Source organism: Typha angustifolia, chromosome 11 (genome assembly GCF_048772165.1).
Source record: "Typha angustifolia cultivar Huaian chromosome 11, ASM4877216v1, whole genome shotgun sequence".
NCBI lineage: Eukaryota > Viridiplantae > Streptophyta > Magnoliopsida > Poales > Typhaceae > Typha > Typha angustifolia.
In genome coordinates, this window is record NC_133249.1 from 6671301 (window position 1) to 6688330 (window position 17030).

The 17030-nt window shown below is 36.2% G+C and overlaps 1 protein-coding gene across 7 annotated transcripts; it reads left to right on the forward strand.

Moving 5' to 3' along the window:
* Positions 1–1416: 1416 nt before the first annotated feature.
* Positions 1417–13863, forward strand: LOC140771222 (uncharacterized). 7 transcript variants are annotated; one of them, XR_012106127.1, is made up of 14 exons: positions 1417–1944; positions 6532–6613; positions 6719–6822; positions 7577–7703; positions 7778–7872; positions 8294–8417; positions 9605–9685; positions 10239–10337; positions 10439–10624; positions 10861–10948; positions 11018–11094; positions 11166–11211; positions 11943–12086; positions 13377–13517. XR_012106127.1 is itself a non-coding variant. In XM_073112669.1 (14 exons), the coding sequence occupies exons 5-14, from the start codon at positions 7608–7610 to the stop codon at positions 13569–13571; spliced, it is 1185 nt and encodes a 394-aa protein (XP_072968770.1). In that variant the 5' UTR covers positions 1422–1944; positions 4090–4567; positions 6532–6617; positions 6719–6822; positions 7577–7607; the 3' UTR covers positions 13572–13863. The 7 variants fall into 7 exon arrangements, 6 of the variants coding, with proteins under 6 accessions (XP_072968769.1, XP_072968770.1, XP_072968773.1 ...); XM_073112669.1 differs by lacking the exon at positions 11166–11211 and adding an exon at positions 4090–4567 and having other exon boundaries at positions 1422–1944; positions 6532–6617; positions 13377–13863; XM_073112668.1 differs by lacking the exon at positions 11166–11211 and having other exon boundaries at positions 1420–1944; positions 13377–13863.
* The last annotated feature ends 3167 nt before the right edge of the window (positions 13864–17030 follow it).

Sequence of the window (17030 nt, forward strand, 5' to 3'; positions counted from 1 at the left end):
CACGGAGTAGTGGATTTATTTTCTTATTAGTGTTGCTTATTTTTTTCTTTATAATTTGACTTTAGCCCCTGTGAAGATTTTTATATTTTAAATTTGTATATGAACATGTATTCCTGAAGGCTTATTGAGGCCTGTGATATTTGTAATTCTAGATTATTTACTTAGATTGTTATAATATTTTAAATTTATCTTAGATATTTTGTAAGAATATTACACTGATAGATCATGTAAGAGCCACATTGATTTTTTCACGTGAAGATCATTATGATTTTTCGATGTAGGTGTTTCACCAAGGCTGTGACATTATGTTTTCTAAAGCATGCTAGTAAGTAACATTTCCCTTTCTTCCTGATAACCTATATGTTCTTCATCTTTATCTACTGAATTGAAACTATAATTATGTTGGTTTTCTCGAATCCCTTCTATCCTCTATTTAGTCTGAGATTGCTGCTTTGGAGAGCCAAGAGCAAATTATCCTCTCTCTATGAGTGCACTAGTCAATTAGCATGGTAAATCTTGTGTCTCTTAAATTAAGGAATCATGTTGACAATCTGAACAACTCTAGGGGTGATTGCATTTAGGATTCCCATTTAATTGAGCATGAATTAATTTTTTTTATAAGGAACTGTGCGGTAAGAAAGTCGAGGGATACATTTCCTCAGATTACTAGCCTCTGGTTGCTTGTTTGAATGCGCCTTACTATGATGATTCATCAAGAATATCTCTAAGGTAGAGGTAAGGAAGTTCTTGTGGTCTATGCTAACTAGGAAATCTTCTAGTTTACATAGTTATCATGCTAAATTTTATAAACTTTATTGGGATAATCACAAAAAAATATAGTACCAAGTCAATCATAATATAAGTTATCTTACGAAGAAATTAAGGTAATAGGATAATAAAACTGAAAACAAGCTTCTCACTTAATCAGCGGCGTCACAAAGTGAAGCATTAAGTAGCTTAAAAAGGTTACCGCGTGATTCAAGATCCTATCCTATGACAGTCAACACCCCTTGATACTTTCTCCAAACTGTGGAAGTATAGTTCTCCTACTAAGTCCTAAACATAATCCCACTTATACTGCTACATTATTCTCAGATCAAATATTTTTCATTATTTAATATTGTGCTAGGTTGGAACACACCATCCCGCGTCCCACTCTCCACACCCACCGCAAAAGATTAAATAAACGGATGTTTAAATGTATTTTAATTCTAATAAGTTGGACGGCACGACGACAACAGTATTCAGGACAGTTTTACCTACTTAGCTCTGAACGGTTTTACCAAACGAATGAGATTTCGTCCTTTGAGCGGGCTCCACCATCCCAAGGCCTTCTTCGATAATGATCGTCGAGTTAACAATTGTCATGAGGTTGTTAAAACTTGCCCCCTCGCTTTTTACGTTCGCATTTCCCACGCTCATATATCCCGTAGCTTTTGGCTTTTACTACCCCTCTCGCTCTCGCTCGCCTCCCGAGTCGTCCCCCCTCTTCGAATTCTCGAATACTTGCTCTCTTCATCGATTTCTGGGCTTCTCGTTCCTTTCGCTCGATTCCGTGCGACTCGAGGAGCGATTCGAACCCCGGATCTCGGGGAACGGCGAAAGTTTCGGTCTAGAACGCCACGAGTGCCCCAAGCTTGGCTTTTCCTTGAGAGTTCCAGGCTTTATTTGGGTGGAATCAGTGGATCCCGGACAGTGACGAAATCGCGGAAATTGTGTTGCGGATCGGAGAAGTGGATCTTGAAGAGGGTTGGATAACAGAGGTTTGATTTGCTTTCCTGAAATGGAGGTTTGGGAAGGTCTCGCAATTTGTAGAGCTTTTAGATATCGATGATCTCAGGGAGAATCTTATTTTCTGTGAACGATCGACCTGGAGTTGCTCAGAGGAATATAGGAAACTGAAATGATTGAACAATTCATCAGTTTTGTGATCCGACCTCCTAGGTACATCCATGAGCTTTTGTACTTGGTTTTCTATAGTTAATTTGCTGCAATTTTTAGTTTCATCCCCCTTTTATCATTGAAGATTGTGGCCATAGTTGTAGTAGTGCTCGCGTAGAATGCTTGCAAGCTTATTTCATGGTGCAAAGATGCAAATGTTAAATATGTAATTTTGATCTATAAAGGAATGATGCAGCAAATAGAACAACATCAAACCTTAAAATAGGTTATTGTGCTCTTCAGGTTACATGTTAGTCGAATCAGCTGAGATATCTAAATGTACTTTATATTGAACTCTGATCATCTCCTTCAAGTGATTTCCAATTTTGAAGTATGACTCCATAGTTTCATTGTGGTTTGAATCATTTATGTTCCAAATTCTTTGAGACATTTTAATAGGCCCAAGACATGAGCTTTAGATTAAATGGGTGGAGATTTATGTTTTCACTTGAGATCCACAGGGTTCAAAACTCTGGACCTCCTACTCTAGTACCATGATCATTCACTATCTTCTCTAAAACCTTCTATAATAACCAAAAAAAGTGCCACTTTCTTCCCCCTATCTCTCAGCCCTTATGCAACAAGGGAGGTGGGGGTGGGATTTTGGCGAAATTGTTGTCTTTCCAAAATAGTAAAGAAATCCTAAAAATTACCTTTATTAAACCCCTCCACTTTCCTCTTCTCCTCAAGCCAACTTCTTCTTCTTCTTACAACTCTCCTTCTTCCGTTCATTACCAAAGCCACCATTGTTGTCGTTATATCTGTCCACTGAGCTTCACTGTAGCCTCGCCAACCCTTGCTGACCTCGGGATTCTCTTCGATGGTAAATACCCTTCTTTACCACCAAATCAATTTCAGTTTTGTGTAATATTTCGGCTTACGACATTGAAATTACGTTTTTTTTTCCTTCATCAGCTGGTGAGCTCTAATTGACCTCACATCGACCAATGAGGTTTGTCTTGTTGCCCTCGTCATCTTGGTACATTTGTTAAGGTTTCTAAGTTCTCCTTTGATGCTCCACCATGTGAACCTCCTTCGTTAGATTTTGCTTTTGTTTCAAGGCACCATTGTCATTCTTCCCATGGATGTTAGTTTTAGCCAATCCCAATCCTGCTCGAAACCCAGCCAAGCAGTTGATTTCGGAGTAAGATTGGCGGCATTAGCCAAACTGACTAAATTGGGATCAATAATTGATGTCCCCAGTGGTCTTCTTTTTAAGTTTTCACCTTTTACTCTCTCTCACTCTTTCTCTCACACTCTTCTCTTGTCTCACTTCTCACACTTTACTAAGTTCATTCGATGGTCGACTTGGCGATTTTTGAACTTCAGTGAACACAAGTGGGTATTTTTTTCTCTATTTTGGTATTTTGTTTTTTGTTTTTTGTTTCTTCCATAATTTCTTTCTTTCTCTCCCCTTCTCAAACTCCCCTTTCCTCCTCTTCCTTTTATGGCTAAAGAACAACAATAATATCTTTCTTTATCTCACTTCTGCGACAGTAAATTTACAATCGTAAAAAATTATTAGACTTGACTCAAAATTCATCACGATTATAAGTAAATGAGTATTTTTTAGTTTATTAGCTTTATATGTGAGTAATTTTTATTTTCTTATTCTTTTTGTCATTTCTAGAAATTTTCCTTTCATTTAAAAATAATTTTTAGAATTTTACTTAATTAAAAAATAGCTCGAAATCGTATTGGCTGATATAGCTGATACTATTAAGATGTGTCATTTTTTTTGGAAGCCTAATCCTAGTCTCGATACTCAAAACCTTAATTCGTTCCAGCACCATCTCCAACCAATCTTGATTCTAAATTTGGCTATGACAAATTTTGTATTAGAGCTAAGTCTAACTCATCTTTTAGAGTCAATTGGAGCTTCAATTGCACGTATTCGAGTTCACCAAGAGTTATTCTTATCCTAAGTTATAATTTCATGCTTACTTTTATGTCAAAATTTGGAAAGGCCAATATGTATCTCGTCGACAAGTAGCCACTGCGCAGAGGATGACTCTTATATAGGAGACAAGGGTTGGCTCCTACCCTATGCCAATTCCCACACCAATTCTAGTTTTTACTTTTGAGCTAGTGACAAATCTTGCCCCTACCACTGATCCAATTCTCACAGTATTTTAGACTTTGGTCCAGGTTATTAGTGGGCAGATATTACAGTCTCAGGCTGCATCAGAGACTAGGTCATTTAGTCTAGATAAGGGCACAATATTTGATAAGTTCCTTAAGGCTTCCCCACCCTCCTTTAAGAGGATGATTGATCCAATTGAGAAGACTGCTTTGGACTGAGAAGATCCTTGAAGTTTTTAATTGACCGAATGATTAGAAGGTTGCACTGACCACTTATATGTTCGAAGACTGAGAAGACCATTGATAGTGCATGATTAAGTGCTAGTACAAAGGAAAAGAAGAAGAATTGACTTGGGACAACTTTCTAAATATTTTCTACGAGAAGTACTATCCACGCACCCTTACCACTAGGCATCTTATAATGGAGAATCTGGTCAGAGACAACCAGTGTATAATGGAGCACAAGGGTCAAAGCCAGAGAGCAAATAAGAGTGTGTACGCATTGTCTCAGAAAAGGCTGAGTTTTCAACTTCTATAGCGCAAGGTATTCTTTTTATATATTCCACACATGAATTTATGGGTACATGTTTAGTAGTGACTTTTAAGTGGTATGTTATAATAAACTAATTTTCTTCAATTATGAATTTTATAGTATTACTCTTAGCTTCCTAATAGGTCAATTTTAATTTTGAGAACAAAATTTCTTTTTATTAGAAATATTTGTAATAACACAAAAAAGAGTGTGACGTGCAGTGCACATTATTTCTCTCCCCTCCCTCTCAGCCATTACGTTACGAGGGAGGTGGGTGCGGGATTTTGGCCAACATCACATAAAAACCCTTAATTTATCCCTCCACCCTTCTTTTCTCCTCATGTCAACTTTTTCTTCCTCTCTTTCTTCTTCCTTCTTTATCGAAGCCATCATTGTTGGATCTAGTTTTTGGAGCATCGTCGTACACTCATCAAGCCAAGTTGATCTCAACATTCTCTTTGAGGGTAAATGCCCTTCTTTGCCACCGAATTTATTTCAATTTGTGTAGTATTTCAATTTATGGCATCGAACCGATTATCTTAGTACTATGGATCCCAAAATCGGTGAATCTCGAGTGGGATTGGCCAAAACTCAGCAGCATCGGCCAAAATGAAATAATTTTAAGATTCAAGTTAAATTTAAAATGTAACTAACCTAAGAGACATTAGTAATTAATGTCCTTAATTGAATTCTATCAAATTTTTAACTTTTTACCCTTTATAAGCTCATTCTGTAGCCGATCCAGTGAGCCCCTCTTGCTACTTCACATTTTGATGAACTTGGATGAGTTTTTTTTTCCCATTTTTTATTTCCCTCTTTTTCATCTATTTTTTAACTCATTTTTTTCTTATTGCTATAGAACAACAGTAAAGAGATCTTATTTTTTCTTACTCATTTTTTTTGTCTTTCTTTTCACTGTTGTTCTGTAGTAGTAAATTTTGAGCATAAAATTTATCAAATTCAAGTTGAAATTCATTATAATTCTTTTCTTTAGTTTTTAAGATTCATTTGTGAATTTTTATTTTTTATTTTTTTGTTATTTTTTATACATTTTTAGAAATTTTCTTGTATTTTAAATAATACTAAGAATTTTACGAGATTAAAAGTAATCCGATTCATTACAGGCGGCTGATACAACCAATACAACCAATATGGATGATATGTATTGTTTTTTCTAATGGTCGATCTCAATTTCTACTGAGTTTCAGAACCTTACTTTGTACCTTCCTTAAGCTTGCTAAGCTCTCCTTTGAGGCTCCACCACGTAAGCCTCCTATATTGGCTTTTGGCCTTGTGTCAAATCGTCATTGTCATTCTTCCCTATGCCACATCTGGTCGAGCATTTTTTAGAATTTGGGTCCTAGCATCTTTACTCTAAAAGCTTTAACTCTAAAGATTAGGCTTTTAGATTAACACGATGAATTATCATGGTATTAGAGAAGGAGGTCTTGAGTTCGAATCTACTAGGCTATTTGCAATTAAAAACATGAAACCTCCATCCATTTATAATAGTTTGGTTTTAAACTATTATCCTCTATCAGCTTAAGTTTTTAGAATAATTGATGAATTAACTTATATAATAATAACTAAGATCCACTTGAGAACCTCTTTGCTGGTTATGTCGGATGGTTAAATTTAACTTATTATTTATAAGAGCAAGTTGAGTCCCCATTTATCATTCAATATTCATAGGTTTTCGCACTAATCTATTATTTCATCTTTATGTTTCTTTTCCTTATAGGCTTCATCTAATGCACACTTATTCAATGTGAAATCTTTGCTTCTTTTATGGTAATAATCTTGCCATATTATGACATTACTATTTAGATGCTTTATGGATAAATTTTGCTCATTGCAATCGAAACTTTAGATAATCAAAACCAAATTTAAATATTAGTGTTGGTTTTACTTTTATCGGTATCAAATAATATTACTATGTTAAATATTCATATTGTGTTTATATGGTGGACATACAGGGCAGAATATAATCCGGACCAGTATTTATGGGAATCAGAATTCACTCTTGCAGGAAGGAAGTTCAAACGACTAGACTTGGAGGCAAGTAAGGAGATCAGTTACCAAGGTTTCTCCTGTCTTTCTGCAGTTCCATAATTATTATTGCTCAGATATTTCTTAACCTTGGCTTGTGCTTAAATCTGACAGCTTTCAAATGGAAGAGGTGATACCTTGCAGTGCAGCCACTATGTTCCCTTTGTTATCCCTGAGAATACTGCTCTTCCCTGTGTCATTTACTGCCATGGAAATAGGTAAAGTATTGTTCTGACCAATCTGCATTTCTAGTATCATATCTCATGTTTATAACTTTGGCTTGTACTAAAGTTACCTTCTTTAGCATGGTATTGACATTTCTAGGTTCTTTTGTTTATTTTGGGAAACTGGTCCTTTTATGTCATTTTTTTCTCATGTGGTCTTTTTCAGATTAGAAGGGCTGCAGTGATTCAAGCAATATTTTCTTAACTTCCAAAACTAAAAGCAATCCAAACTTTATTGTTGGCATATCCAAGTCCTGTTAGCTTGATACCTTGGGTTCTCTGATGGGTAGCCAATACTGAGATGGGACATTAGTATTATCTCAACTCTGGTGGAAACTGCATAATTATACGCATGAAATGTTGATCTTTGGTGGTTGATACTGATTTTCTCTTGACTTTATACTGATATTAACTTCAGCAATATAAAAATCATAGAGCGCTTACATTTTGGGATATATTAATCTTTGTTGCCTAGGCCCTAAGTAATAGACAGAATATTTGGGGCATGGTTCCAAGTTTCAACTTTAATAGATTTTAAGCCATTCCTTGCTGATACGAAAAATCTGAGGTGAAAAATTGTCCTCCTAGTTTTATTTGTTGTCTTTTCTGAAGGTAATTATTATGGGGTTTGTCAGAGACTATTGGGTAATGGACTCTTTGCAGTTTAACTCCTTTTGCCTGCTACCATATATTCCTTTTGATCCTTCAAAAATAAGAACATGTGCTTGCTTGTCATTTGTGAATGCAGTGGATGTAGAGCAGATGCAAATGAAGCTGCAATGGTCCTTCTTCCTTCAAATATCACCGTCTTCACTCTTGACTTTTCAGGCTCAGGATTATCAGGCGGAGATTATGTAAGCCTTGGTTGGCATGAGGTATATTGTTCTTTTCATTGCCCTGTTTAAAGTTATGAAATAGGATGTTTATGATGTCAATAACTTGATGACAGAAAGAGGATCTCAGGATTGTGATCTCTTATCTACGGAGCAATAAGAAGGTATCATGTATAGGGCTATGGGGACGATCCATGGGTGCTGTGACGAGGTAATTCTGTACAGAATCAATAGCCTGCAACTTCAGCTGATCTTTGCTGAAATTATGTCCTAATGAATATGCTTTGTTTCATTATTCTCTTTTCCTTGGAGTAGATCATCTTATTCTGTGTTGTGAAGAAACATACTGTAGTAATTTGGGCATTTATTGATATTTGAATTATGAAGAGTTGTAGAGAAATTGTGAAAGGATATTTCTTATGGCAATTTAAGACGAATTACACTCCTCACTGTAATTATCTAATTACACTCCTCACTGTGTCCTCCATATATAAATATCCTGCTTCAGTGTACAACATCTAGGAGTGCCTTTCTATAGTTTATCATGTGTATTCTAATGTTGGATGGGAAGATTTTCTGAGATGATAGTGTTTTCAGTTCTGTACTTGTCATGATGCATTTCAGTGCAACAGTCTTTTATATGGAGCAGAAGACCCCTCTATTGCTGGCATGGTGTTGGATAGTGCCTTTTCTAACTTATTTGATCTTATGGTGGAGCTAGTGGATGTTTATAAGATCCAGCTCCCTAAGTTTATGGTGAGCCTTTTGTTATTAAGAATTTAATTTCTTTGATCTGTTATTTTGAGTCAACTGAGATATTCATTAGCTAGCATCATATTTAGTCTGACATGATGTCAATCAAAATTGATCAGTGACTTGCGGGAGTATTGTTTGAATATATGCATTACTTTTGTATATCAGTTAGGTATTTCCATTGTTTTATTGACCAAATGATTTGTTGACTGCAAACTTCTGTAAGTAGATCAAAAGGTAGCTGTTATCCACTAGTATTTTGCATCTGTTGCATATGAAATGTTAATTTCTCTCTATATTTATATTTTGTTTTCCCTTTAGTTTGCACATTGTACCAGTGCTTATTTCACTTCATTTTGAGATTAATTTCTTATAAAATCATCAAGCACCTTATGACTTGGCTTCTTGGATGCTTTTCAGTATAACTGAGGTGTTACTTTTTTTTTTTTTGGCTAAAATAGAAGAACTATTTTCGTTCTTCTCCACCATGTTCTATCAGATAGCATGAGTTTAGCGGAGGGTACTGGTTTTCTGAACTTATGGGGAAATAACTCCCAGTCAAGCCTGTAAATATCTTGTTGAACATGATCTTATTACAGTACTCTTAACAATTGCCACAAGTTGATAGTGCATGTAAGTTAATATAATTGTATCAGCTTATGATTTAGATAATGCTCATATTTTGATATCTTGTTCACTGAATGCTGCTATTTAATATTTTCATATGAACTTTAAATACTTTGCCAATGAGTAGGTCAGTTATCTACAAATGTTGATGCAAGAATCTTAAGATGTAGTAGGTCATGAGATTAGGCCTTGATAAAAAAAATGCATCACGTCTATCCATTGCTATGACATGATTGTAAAGAAGATGACATCTCAGAAATAAAGGGGCAAGAGGTCAAAAATTCGAAATTGTGAATTGGTGTATGATGGATTATCAGTGCCACCAGTACTTTGTAACTTAAGTTTTTTCCAACAAATATACTGAACCTTATTAAACATCATTGTTGTCCTACAAGGGATAACTTGATGAGCACCTTTATCATATTTACCATGTCAGAAAAGTTTATTACACTAAGATAATGTTGACACATATTTGACATTATTGAAGCATATGTGCATATATAGTTATTATGCGGATGCTTTTTAATTTTTAGATGATACGTTTGCTGTTATTGTCCCATCAGGTCAAACTGGCTATTCAGTACATGCGGCGCGTTATTCAGAAGAGGGCGAAGTTTGACATTATGGGTCTAAATGCCATACAGGTTTGCTTTAATTAAGCTCTTTGTTCCATCCTAAATCAGTTTAGTTACTGTTGTTAGTTACACATTTCAAAAGAGGAAATGGAATGAAGCCAAGAACCATATACGTTTCACTTTTGAGACTACAGTTCTACAATGGCTTCTTTATTCTTTCTAGCTCCTTGCTGTCCAGCTGATCACATGTTGCTGACATTATTTCATCCCACTGGTTGAAGTAAGATATTTACTTGGATGGGATATTGCTAATTAGGTCATGGCAGAAGAATCTTGCACATAAAAGATTTTAAAGTCCAAAAAAAAAAAAAGTCCTAAAGTCTTCTCTGACACATTGAGATTTAGCTGGTCAACATAACTCATGGTATTTATGTTGGAAGTTACAATTCACTATGTCCACAAGAGATGGATAGGTAATTCTTTTTAAGCATGAACATCCTAGACAACTTGTCTCTTGTAAAGTATGGAACATCAGAATTTCTACAGAACATGCTTTTATGATCCCTTTGTGGAATTAAAATCCAACAGAAAATATATTGTTTGTGCTATTTTCTGTCCACAGTTTGCACCCAAGACTTATATTCCAGCATTATTTGGACATGCTTCTGAGGATAGATTTATTCAACCGCATCATTCTGATCATATTTATCAGGCATATGCGGTAAGAACATTATGTGCTACAATCATATTATACTTGATGGTGATGGATGTTGCATCTCAAGACATAATACTAACCACATCCTGGTTTTGGTTATTTTGCAGGGTGATAAAAATATTATTAAATTTGAAGGCAATCACAATTCACGAAGACCACAATTTTACTATGATTCTGTTTGGTTATTCTTTTACAATGTTCTCCAGCCCCCACAAATCTCTTCTATATGTTCAAGTAAGATGGAGAAGTACTCTGATATGGGGCATTTGAAGGCTGCTACTGGTGCCCATGAGGTGATTTTCTATTCTCCTTTGCTGATATTGGTATTGCTTGAATGTTGGAAAGACTAAGATGAAAGAAAGGGTTGCAAATGAAATACAATTGGCAAATAGACTAGTTGTTGGTGAATTAGGTTTGTAATTTCCTATAACTTTAATGGGGGTTCTCTATGTTGCCACTTTTATAGTCGAGTGGCATGATAATTGCAAAAGGGTGTGTGTTGATATATTGACTGTGTTTCTGGTTGCAGAAGTTGTTGTATGATATCATCTCAGGTGTGCATAGGGCAAGTACTGATGCATCCAGTTCATCATCAGCTCCACCTAGCATTCCAAAGGGTGCGGTGATATCTTCATTGTTTGGTATTTCGCATAGGTCTTTCACTAACTTGCTGGTTGCATTGACAGGTTCATCTGTAAAATCAGTTGTTCAATTGCTATCGGAAAGCATATCTCATATGGCTCTGAATAATGCTAATAATCTGGTAAGAGTACGATGGTGGACCTTTGTTCCTAAAACGGTTATAAGGTTACAAATATGTTGTTGATATTGCAGGGTTTTTTTCTTGGTCGAGACAATAGCCTTACTGAAATGGATGGGAGTAAGTGCTGAATTAGTACATTTGCGGGTGAAAAATCTATTTTAGCATTTTTACTCCCAATAACTACTGGGAATGAACATCAAACTGTTGGCACTTCGTCCTTGCTGCACAACAGATTTTAGTTTTTAATTACTTCCTGTTCCGTGCTCATATTTTGTTCTTTATATATATGGTGGCTTGTAAATTGGAATGTAGTAATTAATGCCCGTGATCTGGTAATGATGTTGTGATGAGGAAGATACTAATTTTGACTCATTGTACAGTTAACTATTATTGAGAAATCAATGTGGAGAAGATGGATAAATCTGTAACTGAGTCCAGTTTCAGTAGTCCATTATTTAGACAAATAGATACATGGAATTTTATTATGTTTTTATAGGCTTCTTTGCAAAACTTATCCTCTGTTTCTTCACGATCATAATGGATATGTAATATCTTGAACCCTGGTGCTGATATCGAGAGCATGGGTGTGCAAGTTCTTTTTTTTGGATATCTGTCCAACTTTTGCATGTAATCATCTTTTTCATAATCCATTTCCTATTATGTTTTGTTTTGCCTGAGCGCATTCAGTGACTTGCATTGTAAATCATCTTTATCACTTCTTATCAGTATTAAAATCCTTTGGCTATGAAAATCATAGTACAGATGTCTCAATACAGAGTTTTGTGTCTTAAAATAACTATTTTGCTTAATTTGTGTGACCTCTCTGACTGATTTACTCTGCTTGTTAGGACAAGTCGAACAGCAAAAATGAAGAATGCTGCTCCTATTTGAGCTCCAACAAAGAAAGCTGGGGGAGATGTTCTTCACTGGGGGAAGTAAGTAAGGGGTCATCCTCAGGCGAATGCACTGGGACCTTCAATAACAAATGTCGGGTAATAGTACCTACTGAATGCGGCTGCCTGTTATTTACACATGAGTAGAGAAGCTATGTAGATGATCCTGGCTGGATTCTTATCTCTGTTGGATCCACTAGACTTTCAACCAGCCTATTGTGTTTCTATAAGCAAACTCCCTTTCATGCTATAGTTAACAGATCTCAGTGCCGTTTTCTGAGTTCTGTTGCAGTTCTGGAAGTATTCACTAATGGATGAAGGCTGGTCCACCAGCTTAGTTTCACCTCCTGGAAAGTATGGGGCCTCAGATGACTGAGGTTCATAAAAGGAGTCAAGCTCATTATTTAAGGTCAAGGATAGACTAATCCCCTTGCTTTTTCTTCTGTTCGGAGCCAATCTTCCATTTTGTTTGGGATTGAGCAAATAGCCATTTAACATTTCATGTTTGGCTGAACCACTCTTTTCAAGGGTGATTTCCATGCATCACTTTAAGGATTGTGGTCTCATGCACTAATCCCTACCGGTGCCTAAGAGTGCACATAAGCTTTCTCATCTCCGTGTGTGAATTAGAAATTGCACCTCTCAGGACTCGAGCTATTGCTGAGGGCCAAAATTCCATCATCAGCACTTGCGATTTCTGTTGGGTCATCCCTTATGCGAGGTAGGCTAACTCAACCGCAGACTTCCACTGGACTATTGTGGGCTTTCTGTGATTTGCTTCGCTTGTGGCTCTGCTTGCCTCGCTCATCATGGGGGTTGGAGATTAGCTGGTTTAACTTATTCAGATGACAATGAATAGGAAACAACTTATTTCTCAAACCTCTCCATTTATTTTCATTCTGCCACAGCTTTTCATCCTTGTTTTACACTTATTTCTATCTTAGCTTTTTACAACTCAAGAGGTGATTATCATTTTGTTTTGAATTGAGTTAGGAATCCTTAACATACTGTTGTTTCCTCCTCATCGTCGTCATGTAATCTTTTCCTGACAATATATGGTTGGCTAGTGTTCAACTCAATGTCAAACTTGCAGGGATTCATGCTGATTTCTTAGCAAAGGAAGTTTCGATGAAAGAATGTGTACCTTGAAATCTGTCTTTGTTTGTTGTGCAGAGAGAGCTTTTTTATTTGGTCGATAGTTTAGGAGCATGCTACAATGACCAAGCATCCAAAATTTTATATAGACATGGAATGAGTGGAGGAAAGGATATGGGAACAATGTTTTCCTACTTTTGTTCATAGTATCAAAGCAACTACGAGTGTTGTCAATACATTGCTGGCAGTTTTTTTTTTCTTTGTCCAATACTTATATGCTTCTGTTTCCATCAGATGGCGATAAGGGCATTTGCAACACCGCTGAGATGTAGGAGGAAGCCATCTCCTAAGCAGAAGGGGCAGAAGAAGCGAATATCCATATGGAAGAAAATGAAATGCGAGAAGCTGGAGAAGGGCCAGAAACTCAGCCAGCGTCTGCGGGTCTGCATTCTAGGGAGATCCAAGCACAGAAGGCATCTATCTTCGTGACAAAATGAACCCTTTGTAGAATAACTCAGTTTTGCAAGACTGATTTCCTAAAGGAAATATTTGATGGATCTTTTGAGGCACTCTCTCTCTCTCATCATCCTCGTGTGTGGTACGTCAATGGGACTTAACAAGTACATATTTGCTGATTGGTAATGCTGATTAGGAAAATTAGGAAGCCTTCTAAAACCCAAGGCCACTGGACGAACTTGTATGTTTTACTTTGTTGATGCTTTTTTTCTTGCCTTGTAAATTGAAACAGTCTGAAGAAATGCCAGTCAAAATTGTATGCTGATGCTTAGTGTATTTGAGCGTGTCACTAGTAGATTAAACAAGAAATAAGTGTGCTAAGAACTATGGACTCCCAAATTGTAGTTTGATAGTTGCGATGGTCAACAAGTTTCTATTTCGCAGTTACCTGGAGATGATGCTGTGGAAGAAAAAAAAAGAAGAGAAATTGCAATTGCCTGACTCAGTTCTTTGAGTAGGATGGTTGTCCAGCTTGCATGATAACTTTCTCAGATCTTCTGTGAGAGTATTTTACTGCTAGAAAATCCATATTGGAACTATTGAGACCAGTAGCAATTTACTGTGGCTTGTTCTATCCAGCTTTATGTCAACTGTCGTTAATTTTTCGACAAACCTTTTTCATTGCGATAGTTGAGCAGGGATAACTCGCAGAAATTATGCTCTTGTAGCAGTTGCATTGGTTCTTCAATCCCTGAAGTTTAATAGCAACTGCTTCAACTATACAAAATGGGTACAAAAAATTTTATTTGCAGTTAGGTGAAAAAATTGGGAAAATGTATCACAACAATGCTGGGAAATAAGGAGATACGTTGGTATTTATAATTGGCAAATTTGTGACAAATAAAACCCAAGCGAGAAGATATTTTGTTCGAAAAGATTGGTTAGTCGAGTTTGTTTCTTTTTTGTGAAATTTGATTTACTGAAGGGTTGGAAATCTGTTCAAACAGAAGGTGGCACACACAGTTAGAAGGAATGTGTCAACAGATAGCAAAGCAGTTTCTATTGTGGGAAAGATGTTTGAACCGAAATCTCCAGAGAGCAAAATGTTTCCAACGTAAGAAGGTCGTTTGAACAAAAATCTCTAGAAAGTAAAATGCTTCTAATGTGAGAAGAGCATTCGAACGAAAATCTTCTGAGAGCAAAATGTTTCCAACGTGGGAAGAGCATTCAAACGGAAATCGTAGAGCAATATATTTCCAATGAGGAAAACTCGTTCAGGCAGAAGTTAACAAAGAGAAAGTTACTTTGAAGGTGGGAAAAATCATTCAAACAGATTTTTCTGGAGAACAACTTATTTTCAATGTTCCAAAGCTATTGGAACATGGTACACTCAAAATGCAAACCCGTTTGAACACTCTAGATTTGGTTCGAATGGGCTATATTGGATTATATTAAATTTTTCTAGTGGCTATCTTTCAGATAATATTAAATGGCAACTTGAAAAGGAGAGGATTAACTCATAAGAGGTGATAAGTGTGATAATTTGGAGAAGAAAGAGGATGCCTTGAAGATGCTAGAAGTTTGAAGACATTTGATTTAGTTTATACTCATTTAGTCCAAAATAGAAGGAGAGATCGGTGATCGCCTCAAAGGTAACTGAGGTTGAACTACAATTTTAATCAATAAGATTAGGAGACAAGCAAATGAGGTTATGCATTGAGGAGGAATCAAGCAAAATACTATCAAACCGATTGTGTGCAATAACAATCGGTTTATATATATAATTGTAACCATTAATTTCATAGTGCTTGATTTTACTTTATAGAAGATATGCACTCTTAGTTTATAAGGATTTTTTATGTTAAATTTTGTATTATTTGTGTGTTCTGTTTTACCCTTTTTGCCTGTGGAGTGTCTCGTTCATATAGTTCTTTATCTAAAAAGTGATTAGTTTTTTTAAGATAAGCCGATAGTGCTAAGATTAACAAATTTACATTCATATTCATTCAAGTTATAATATTTCTTACAGGAGAAGGAGGAAATTTTTGGTGTTCCAATTAAACCATTAGAATTGTTGCTAGGATTCAAATATGATAATACTCAGTACAACACAAGGTCTTTTAACTATAATCCTATTGACATTCGAGCTAGAATATTACTTTGGCTAGTGATTTATAAAATTGAACCCACTTAATTTGATCACTTTTTTCTTTTTTTTTTTAATGAAAAATTTATAGATTAACGATTTATTAAGCATAGTAATTAGGTACAGCTATAGTTAAGAGCCCTTGAACAAATCCTTTACTTAGCTGATATATAGATCGACCAAATAGATAAGTCAGGTACAGTTAAAAAGCAATACGAATCTCAAGCTCTTGAGCAAAAAAATGGAGGGAGTAGGACAATACCGATGGAGACAAGCCTTCCACTTGGCCAACCATGGCCACACCATGAATGGTAGCATCATGAAGCTAGCTCAAGGAACGCAAGCAAAAGCGCATTAGCTCAGTAGACTTGACAAATATAAATCTGCAACATAAACAAAATCCTAAAAGAAATAAAATCAAAGAGGGGGAGATATAGTCGTGGCCATAGTAACTCTGGGCAGAAAACCTCAATGACAAAGTAAGCCTTGACAAAAATAGAGGCATCCACAACTCTCTACAAACAATGCTAAAGCAATTGTGAGGATTAGATTACGACAGGGTCCAGGCAGAGTTGGCAGTCGAAACCAAAGTTGGGGAGGTGGGAGAGGACTTGAGTAGCTTGCCAAAGCCAACACTTCAAAATGAGGGAGCCTCATAGGGTGGGGACCAGGCATGAGGAAGATAAGTCGATGATAGGTCAACGACGAGCAGAAAAAGGGAAGAGACAAGAAGAGAAGACTACAGCGAAGAGAAAAAGGGAGCAAGGTGGAATGGGTGGTGAGATGGGGGAGGGTGACTACCGGTGAAGGGAAGGCTGCGGCGAATGATGACCAAGAAGATCTCTAGAGGTGAGAAGAAGAGAGAGGGGAAGAAGAGTGAAAGCTCATGAGAAGATGCAATCAATTTGATCACTTAATCATTCGACCAATACTTATAAGACAGTCACTTCTTTTTTTTTTTCCATCTCAAAACCAAGTGATGGGAAAAACATCATATCCATGATGCAACGTTGATCTCAAACTTTCATTTCATGGCAGCTGATTCTCTTCTAAATTAGTTTTTCTTGTCAATCTACAGTAAAATATTCCTTCACTAACTAACTTTACTTTTGTGCAAAATAGTCATATCAAATCACCAATCGGTTGGATACTTCAAAACTATAAATTTGGGACAGTCAAGTACACCAACACAAGACTTGCAATAAATTGTACATAATGCCTTGGTAAAAAGAATGCCAACCATCAGAAGCACATACTAGATTAGAGTTACAAGATGGGCCCTGGATGAGTTATGAAACAAATATATGAGCTGCCTTTAAATGGTCCCCAACTAATACATGTATAAA